This window comes from Pinus tabuliformis, chromosome 7 (genome assembly GCF_031772625.1).
Source record: "Pinus tabuliformis cultivar Carrire ecotype Pingquan chromosome 7, CPIR1, whole genome shotgun sequence".
NCBI classification, from domain to species: Eukaryota; Viridiplantae; Streptophyta; class Pinopsida; order Pinales; family Pinaceae; genus Pinus; species Pinus tabuliformis.
In genome coordinates, this window is record NC_142293.1 from 1906749829 (window position 1) to 1906760536 (window position 10708).

At 35.6% G+C, this 10708-nt stretch overlaps 1 protein-coding gene across 1 annotated transcript; it reads right to left on the reverse strand.

Moving 5' to 3' along the window:
* Positions 1 to 6753: 6753 nt before the first annotated feature.
* LOC149256101 (nuclear transport factor 2-like) lies at positions 6754 to 7854 on the reverse strand. The gene has a single exon (XM_089455221.1). It carries the CDS (start codon positions 7852 to 7854, stop codon positions 6754 to 6756), a length of 1101 nt encoding a protein of 366 aa, XP_089311347.1.
* Between the last annotated feature and the right edge of the window lie 2854 nt (positions 7855 to 10708).

A 10708-nucleotide genomic window follows, 5' to 3' on the forward strand; every position in this document is an offset into this window, starting at 1 on the left:
CTCTTCTATGTTGATGTGCAGTATGGATCTTTGCTCCTCTCTATCTTTCATTCGGGTCGTTGTCCTTGTGGTTGATTGTTGCCATCTTGTGGTTGTTTTCTTGTGTGGTGATGTGGTTAATATATGTTGAAGTTTTAGCCCACGATGTCTTTTTATTTAACTCACCCCTTTACTAGAGCTTGACTATTATCTGGTGCCTATTGTGGTGCCTACCATGGTGTCTTATCTTCCAATATTACTTCAACCACTAAGCCCTCATCTGGTGTGTCAGCACCTGTAACCTTTTCTGCTTCAGCCTCTGTTTGTGTTTGATTGTTGACTTTCAACTACTCATCATATGATGTGTAAGTGTCCTTAGAGCTTTTGCTTCTGCCTCCATAGTCTTTGCTTGGGTCTTAATGGAAATATCCTGCAATGTAATTTTCTCCTTTTTATACCAGAGCTTCAGGAATTTCTTCTGCACATTGATATTGATAGTACCCACAGATTCCATCCAAGGATATCTGGAAAAAACATACATTTTATCCATATCTGAAGTATAAAAGTCACCATGCAACACATACTTATCCATAGAAAGATTCAGATCCTTATAAACTTGAACATCCTCATCATCAACCTATGTGTTTTTAATGTGTTTTTGGCTCGAACTTGCAATTTTTTTCCAAATTAACATAGATAAAATTATGCTTGCAACTAGGATTTATAGACACAACGATCTTCTCCTTCTGAATCAATCCATGAACCTGCAATAAGGAGACACCCGTAGAAAATAACCCCTTATGTGTCTCATTCTCCTTTTTCTAGCCCCATACCATTTGTCTAAAAGGACTCTTTCAAATATGCATCTGAAATTTTGGTCAACTGCTTGTTGCCAATTGAGAACCACCATTTGGTAGCCTCATCTTTGAAACCAAACCACACTCAATTCTTCTAGTCTTTCCCATATATGATCGTTCTTTCTTTTATGACTTCTTCAATAGTAGGAACATTATCATTACGTGTAAAATATAACATCTCCATGAAGAGGGTTTGAGAAAAATTCACTTACTTGGAAAAAATTTGATATTATCACAGTTTAGTCAATATTGCTCAGAATCCCTATTATGACCTATTTTCATAAATGGAAAAACCATTCCATATCTGGCCATGTGTTAGAAATCCCGATCCAAGCACTGGAATTTCAGATCTGCACTGTACCTTTCCTGCCGTGACTAAAAAATCTGAAAAAAGAGTTGATTTTAAATCAGCGATATCTCCTTCATCCGGACTCTGATTTGCCTTGTTTTTTTAAATCGAATATTTTTCCACAAAGAATTCAGATAGGCAATTAGATTTTGCAGATTTTGCCCCAAAAGGTTTATATCTACGCCACAAACTTCCTGCCCCGAAAATATATTTGCAACACCACTCATTTTTACATCAGTGATATCTCCTTCATCCGAACTCCGATTCGACCGATTTTTTTTTTTTTGAAATCAAGTATTTTTTTACAAAGAATCTAGATCTGCAATTAGATATTGCATATTTTGCCCCAAAATGTACAGATCTGATCTGAAAACTCACCGCCACAGAAAGTTTCTACAAAAAAAATAAAAAAAATTATCCACTTTTGCCAAAGAAAGTGCTCTCATTCCACTTGTTATAGATCTAACCCAAAAATATATGACAATGGAAATAAACCCAAGAAATAATAACATCTGAATATGGATAGAAATGTTTCTTTATTGATCAAACCCTTAAGGTAGGGCAGCACCATACATTCACTCCTTAAGGAAGGAGAACCCTCCACAAGCTGTATGCATGTTCATACAATAATCCTTGACACCCCTCAATGTGGAGTCTCTAACCTCTATATAGACCTCATACATAAAATACCATGGGTCATTACCATGGTTCCCTCAATACCATCTATCTAATACCATGGGCCCATTACATTATTACTAACTACTTGTGGTCCCTTACATGATACACGTTAACCACCTTATTTATTACTATGGCCCATCCCATTATTACATTATTCCCTTGGGTACTTCCCTTTGTACCCCCATTCATCCACCCTAGGTATATAACAGTGTGAGATTCATGATCGGGAATCTCATGTGTGTCGGTGGAAAAAAGCCCTTTATGGCTTGAAGCAAATCACCTTGGGTTTGATATGAGAGGATTAATGGATGTGAGTTGAAGCTGAGATTCACTAAGAGTGAAGGCAATCCAAACCATTGTTTGAAGGTTGTGGATGATACACCTCTCATACCGACACCTTCTAAGGATGACCTATTTCACATAGGTGCAGACCCACTCACTTGTAGAAGTAAGAGCAAGTTGGATTTTGGATGTGTAATGGTAAACTGCAAGTCCGTGACTACCTCGAGGATCTAAAATTTCAAAAGTTATATAGTCATGATGCTGGACTACATTTGGGAAATGCCTCTGAGTTTCATAAACTCATTTGCATTGATGTTCTTAGTGAACTTTCATCCGGACACATGTTTTGCAATTAGCATGGTTAGCTCATATTTGGTTGAGCCTCACTATATTGGTGCCAAGAATTTTCTGAGATATCTTTGAGGCACAATCTCTCACGGATTTAGATACATTGCCAGAAATATGAAGCTGCATGATTATTCAAATTCTAATTGGGTAGGGAGTGTGGAGGATCACTATAGCACTTCCGAGTGCTTGTTCTGTTTCAGTTATTCTTTGACATCATGGATGAGCAGGTAGTAAAGGGTGGTTTGTATAAGCACCACCGCGATCGAATAAATATCTATGAGTATGATCTCGTATGAAGCTATCGCGTTGTGGAAGCTCTTCAGTGAGTTATTTGTACATGTGATGAATACCACTGTAATCCTTTGTGACAACAAGGGGGGGATTCGATTGTTGAGGAATCCTGTATTCAATGATTTCTCTAGTAGATATACATCAGACACTACCTTATCTGGGATATCGTAAGTTGATGAGCGAGGCTCCATTGCATTGAGACTGATCTACAAGTCGTAGACATTTTGTCAAAGGCCTGGGGGAAAGGTCAAATTTGTTACTTTGCCGAGTGACTTGGAGTCATTGAGAGACCTTCTTATAAGGGTCCTGCATGTTGCATGCATTGAGCTCTGGAAGCTCTGGGGGGCTTGGGGTACCCAGTAAAGTGACATACAACCATAGGGCAACTCACCCTCCCCTTATGGTGTGCTATGTACAGGGTGAAAGGTTCAACCTTCCCGTGCGATAGCCCATGATGACTTTGGGACAGGATGATTAGTTCTCCTGTGGGCCAAGATGATTAGTTCTCCTATGGTGACTATTGGACAAGATGATTCGTTCTACTGTGGGACATGATGATTAGATGTGGTGTCAAGACATCCTACCCATGCAGTCAAGAAATCATGGGAAGTACCTCTCATCTGATCAATGAGCAAAGAAATGTGGTTAGGAACCATACTAGTACTATTGATGGATTCATCGTTGTATCTACCATATTCCCAATGCTAGGATGACCTCCATTGATCTGGGATCAATATGAGTGGTTTGAGACACTCCCTTGTGGTATTGATTTATGACCAATAAAACTTAATTTGGGTCACTAAGAGTGATATGACACACTCTCTTCAAATGAAACTCGCTTTGGGTGAGTAGAGAATGGCATGAGACATTCTTGATCAATTATTCTTCTTCATGGTTCAACAAAGCAGAGCATAGAAGAGCAAAGAAGAGAAGAACTCAACAGATCAGAGTAGAGCAAAGCACAGTAGTGCATGGCACTGATGGCAGAGATAGTACACTCAGACATATGGATTAGCAGACGGAGTTCTCCCTAGTTGAGAGGGAGTGTTAAAATTGGCAACTAGGGCCACAATCCATGTGCATCATTTTATTAATGGCATTTGATATTTTTCTTGGATTGCTCTCATCAAGAGGTTTAGGATTGATCTAAAGATCATCCGATTCTGATAAGTATCCATGGAGATATGAATTTATTTGTGTTATGGGACAATTCGTTAAGGTCAGTCGACAACCAAATAAACCCCACTTGTGGTCAACATTTTAGTATAAATAGAGGTGCCTTGAAAGTCATTTGGACACACACCTCTTGGTGATCTCTTCCTCTCCACTTGTCATTGGGTTTTGGTGGGAGGAGAGATCTAAAGAGGATAGGCTACCCTAGAGGATACCCTAAATCCTAACCCTATCACGGAGGAGATTTTAAAGCAGTGAAGGAAGCTTACTTAACGCAACAAGGAGAGATCTAATTGTTGGTCTAAAAGAGAAGCCCTACGCTTCCCTATAGAGAGCTCTATGGAGAGCCCTATGTTGCCCTATACACATCTCTATGGATAGCCCTATGCTGCCCTATACACAGCTCTATTTGAGAGCACTATGTTGTCCTATACACAGCTCTATGGAGAGCCCTATGTTGCCCTATACACAACTCGATTGGAAATCCCTACGCTACCCAATACATAGTTCTACAGAGAGCCCTACGCTGCCCAATACACAGCTTTATTGGAAAGGCCTGTGCTGCGCAAAACACAGGAGATACAACTCGATTGGAAATCCCTATGCTGCCCTATACATAGTTCTACAGAGAGCCTACGTTGCCCAATACACAGCTCTATTGGAAAGGCCTGTGCTGCGCAAAACACAGGAGATAACTACGCTACCCTATACATAACTCTATGGAGGGCCATACGCTACCCTATACATAGCTCTATGGAGAGCCCTACCCTGCCCTATACATAGCTCTATGCTTCCCTAACTACAGTCCTCGAGGTGATATAAAGGAAGACTATTCAAGCATGCCCCATTCATAGCTAAGAAGGAAGGAAGGTGTGAAAGCAGCTTGCATGACATGGAGAAGAGTGCTAAAGGATATACATTGAAGTCTGTCCAGCAAGGCAACACATGTTAGGATTGTGTTGATAATAGTACATTCACTTGGATGGAGAAAACAATGATGATACATTCAAGAAGCATGATGTTGCAAGCAAAAAATATATTGGAGTAGCATGTTGATGAATGCTACACCATGATGGGTACAACGATGAAGTGTATCATGGCATAATGAGAGGCCGCAAAATGGTGAGGTACAACAATATGATATAGCAAGTTCATAGTGTTGCTAGTATAACACATTGGGACAACAACATGATACTTAGAGGACCAATTATAGGTACCATGCTAGGGACAACAAGCATGCTAGACAATAACCATGCTCTCTAACAACAAGAAAGCAAGGGACAACAAGCTATCTAGCTGCAACAAACACATTAGGTGAATGACTCACCTTGGAGAATTAGTTGAAGCAGCATGTCTTCAACTAATCTCATGTATCATATTCTTAGAGATGATATATGCTCTCATCTAGATAAGTCAAAGTGTTGACTTCAGTTGTAAATGTACTATCACTCTATCCCTGGCTAGCACCACATCTTGTGTCCTCTTGGCTTGGCTTGTGGGATTTATGTCTATGTTCTATCTTCAATTTTACTTTAATGTTGATGTGATTGCTAATCTTGAAAGGATATTATTGCTAACTATGAGAATTGAAATAAATTTCACTAGGCATAGAACATACCTAAACTTAACACAAAGGCTATGGGTAATTATTCACGTAGAAGGGGTGGTAGACAATAGTGACAACATGATGACAAGTATAGGTTGGAACAATGTCCATTGGTGACAATTCTAGGTACTAACAATGTACAGTGGTGAGCCATGGGTAAAACACATTGTTGTTTACAAAATATATGTTCATGTAATTTTAACATAAATTTTTTAGCTAGTAATGTTATTATTAATCAATTGAAATGCAAACTTTCTAAGGGAATGGAAACTGAACTTAAGCTTACTGAACTTAAGCTTTCTAAGACAGAAGAGGCGAAACAAGATGGCAAAATAGATTGCACTATGGAATATACATTGTGATTCTAAAAACTTTGGTCAACTCATGACTGTAGGCAACTAAAACTAATGCTAACCGCACCATTTCCATTCCCAAACATACCTTCTTCAAGCACTAATAACATGTGAATTCCTATTATGATGCTTTATTAATTCTTTATTACAACATACATCTAGCTAAACTATAATTATGTCAACAAATAAACTATAATTTATTTATTTTTTAAGTTCAATATTTTAATATTTTAAAAATAAAAATACACTACATAAAGCCCCTTATTTTTTAATGAGAAATAAACATTAAAAAATAAACTTTGTTTAAAAAAATATAAAAATGTATCTATTCTTCCCATAATATAATAACAATTCTTTTCTGATACAAAATAATAAAAATATATCAGATTTTAAATTTCTGCCACCATTTTACTTCAAAAAATATATCAACTGTAGGGACAAATTATTTTACTTAAAAAAAATAATAAAATCTATCCCTCTATGCTTCCACACGGTTAACTTTTCACATACAAAATAATAGGTTAACTTTTCACATACAAAATAATAGAAATGTATCAATAAAGAACATTTGAGATCCTCTAAATGATGCTTCATGACAACATCCATCTCGATCAAACTATAATTATGTCAACAAATCAATATCGTAATATTTGCATAAATTGATATAGTATTATGTACACATAGATGAATAGAAAACTACATTTATGATAATCAAAATGACAGAACAAACACATGCTCATAATGATAGAATGCTTAAAACGGTATCAAAATTCGAACTTCATCTCCCATATGCTACACTACTAGGACCATAGGAATCCCCACCACGTCTTCTTCATTTCAGTAACCCTCTCTACCCGCAATTGGACGTTTCGCACTCACAAATACTTTGCGCGCATCCATTGGCAAAGGGGATGCATTAATTGCAGCCTGGACTGAACCTGCTTCTTCGAATTCAACAAATGCGTAAGTGGATCTACCTCCTCTCTTGATCCTCACTTGAACCCCACAAGGCTTAATAGCCCCAAACTTCTTGAACTCTACTTCAACTTGTGTAGGCGTAATATCAGCAGGCAAGTGGCTGATAAAAATAGAGCACCCACTTTCTTCTAGAGTGCTTTGATCTTTCATAGGGCTAAGATTAGATGGTAAGGCATCTGTCTGTGTTGCTGCATTTTTTGCGACTTTATGGAACTCCCCTGTCTGCGTTGCTGCATTTTTTGCGACTTTATGGAACTCCCCTGTCTGTGTTGCTGCATTTTTTGCGACCTTATGGAACTGCCCTATCTGGGTTGCTGCATTTTTTGGGACTTTGTGGAACTGCCCAGCCGATCTTGTTGCGACTTCTGTCCTCGCAATGTGTACCTCCGCCGCCATTGTTGTAGGTTGCTCAACCACACCAATCTGAACCTCCTGAGATTCTATTTCAGACTTGAAAACTGGTTCTGAAACGGGATCAGGTTGGGCAGCATATTGTTCTCTAGGGTAGCCATTTGTTGGGACCAAATTCTGCTCTGGTTGATGGGGTTCTTCATCCACGTACCTGAAAATATCATTCACTAAAAAGTACCCGTTTTCCCGAGGAGCCAGGAAAAAGGTGTGAGTGAAGGTGCGTGTTGCATTGTTTATAAATGTAATTGACCCACTTACCAGAACCACTGATCCGTTGTTGTACGAATCTTGCGAATCCACCGTTTTGATCTCCACTTTAAACCTACTGTGGTCTGGAGACGTTATCTGCTGCTGAATGACAGTAGTAAGTGAAATAATTTGATCGTTCAGGGATGGGCGAGTGGGTATACTGGGATCCTCATAAAATTTGTATAGCGACTGAGGGGAAGCAAGAAGAACATTATAATACTGATTCACAAAGGCAAACCCAACAATCTTTGCATTGGAAACCATGGGAGTTCTGGCCATGTTTTCTTGTTGCATTGCCATTTCGAGCTCAGAGGTAATTGAAAAAGATTTAGCTCAATTCCTTCAAATTCCGGGATGGAGCAGAGGGAAAGTAAGCGCAGCTTTTTGGTGCAGGTATAGGTATATAGAGACTGGGAAAAAACTCAGTAACTGATGTTATGTGCTCAGTAACTTGTCACTATATAAAGTTTCTGGTTAAGTAACGCTTGTCACGTCTATTGCAAAATAATATAATAGATTAAAATTAGGAAGATTTAGTCAACTACAGGATAGTCACATACATAAATTATACATAATTTTTTTTTAAAGAAAGCGAAAATTAAGGAGGTGGTTAATTATAAAATTAAAATTAATATTATTTAATTAATGTTATAATAATATCATGGGCGGTTACTATAGTTTATCAAAACCAGGGATCCTTATCATGGCTTGTCCTTACCATGACTTATCAATATCACATGTACAATATAAGAAGTGTTCATATGACTTTTTCTCTAATTAATTAATTCGAAATAAAATATTTAATATAATATAATTAATTTAGAGATAAATCTTAATACACTACTATCCATGTAAACAATAAATTATAAATAATAATTATTTTTTAAGCAAATCATACCATCCAAAGTTAATATCATGAACATGCTTTATGTTTCTAATGTTGTATATGTTTCATTTGAATAATTTTCAAGGAGAAGTGAGGGCTTGCACCCTTTCGGATCTACTCAAAAGTAGGACCACATATGTTAGAATGCCATGCATTAACCTAGTGGGAAAGTTATGTTACCACAAGAATAAATGAGTAGGAACTATGAGTAAATCAATGGGAAACATTAAAGAATATCATTATGTGGTAGTTCTATCCAGTGGATATGAGGAGTTGAGATTTTCACCCTTAAATTCAATCAATGGTTACAATAACTCCATGTTTATTTAAGTGTGCATGCAATTATTGAAGAGAAAAGAATCTCTTCCCCTTAGTTGAATTTAGAAGGCCATGCATTAACCCAGTAAGAAAGTTATGTTACCGCTAGACTAATTGAGTAGGAACCACTATTAAATCAATTAGAAATATTAAAGAATATCATTATGTCACACTTCTATCCCATTTTTATTTTTATTGTTTTTTTAGTTTTTTATCAAACATTCAATGATTTATTTGCTAATGAGTTTAACTATTTTAAGAACTCATAAGGATTAGCCAATGAAGTTTCAAATAGTTGGGCATAAGTTATTAGTTCAAAACCTTATGAATGTAGTTATTTTTTTTAATATATATATATATATATATATATATATATATATATATATATATATATATATATAGATATAAATAATTATATATTTTAATTCCATGTTAAGAAATTTAATTTTAGTCTTCTAAATCACTAAATTTCTGATAAATCCCCTTTTAAAATGGGTTTGATTTCTTTAAATTTTATAGTTATATATATAGATATATCATCCTCATCTCAATTCATGTATGTGATAGGTTAAGCTCAAAATGATCAATATAATGGGTTTAATCTTATTTCTCTATGAGAGCTAGTGGAGGACAAAAGCATGTATATTGACATGTTTTTTCCTAAGGGACTCTAGGGACTCTCATACATTTCTGAGAGCTACTAGAAGTACATCCTCACACAAATAGAATCATAGACATATATATGAGATAAATGTTGTTATCCTCCCTACCCAAGTTCAATTTCCCTTTGTGTCATGTTAAGGTCAAAATGAGTATCTCCTTGTAATGTTTATATCCTTCTTGTTTAAGTGTGCGCCTATTATAGAGAATGGGATGTTATAGGCTCCACCCTTTTTGAAATCCCATGTGGTGATATATTTGGCTCATTATGATAAGGCTCAAGGAGTAGCTCCCCCATGCTCTTTCTAAGTCATGAATTTTTTGTATATTTAAATTACTCACACTTGGTTATAATCTTAGTGTTATAGCGACATCCTCCATGTTAATCTTGGACCTCTTTGAGATTACTCCAACACTCTCTAATTCACCATGGTGAAAAAAATTAAAAGAAGAATCCATAGAGGCTCCAAATATGTAAATTTGTCATGGTGAATTTTAGCAAAATTTACAAAAAGCATCTACGTCAACAATATAAATATATTTCTTTATATATATATATATATATAATATATATATATGTATCTATATATATATATATATATATATATATATATATATATATATATATATATATGTACACACACACACACACACACACACATATATATATATGTGTGTGTGTGTGTATATATAGATATATATATAGATATATCTGTTATTTTAGTTTTATGTGACAACATCTCCCCATACTAGGTTGTAAAGCACCTCTAGGGATGATCTTGTTCATTGTTCAATTAAGAATCTCTAGTTTGGAATAAAGCTTCTAGAATTTTAATTTAACTATCAATACTTAATAGGTAGATGATAGAGATCACGAGATAAGAGTTTTGAAGGTAATGTGGAGGATGTATATACCTTTAACACATATATTAATATTGTTGTATAGCTAATAATAATGAGAATAGTAGTAATAATAATTTAAAATAAAGCCATAATTTGGTTTATTATTATGAATTTTTTAATCTTAGCAATGTCATATGTGTTATTTAGTAAATGTTTTCATCATTCTCATAGATTGATGTCTATAGACATTTACCATCCATTAAATTTATATGGATTCTCTAGTTAATATACAAATATCTCTCACAATGGAATACAAAAAATTGTACTTTTGATTATTTTCTCTCGCTTAAAGATGATATACAATTATATTACTTAATATGGACATTGAAATATTTTATTTATGATTCGTGTTAAATTATTTTTTTGTTGCTCTAAACAGTGGTCTGT

What these genes read in the sequence shown, in the direction of transcription:
- LOC149256101 (XM_089455221.1), bottom strand. Translation starts at nt 7,854, where the DNA reads ATGGCAATGCAACAAGAAAACATGGCCAGAACTCCCATGGTTTCCAAT.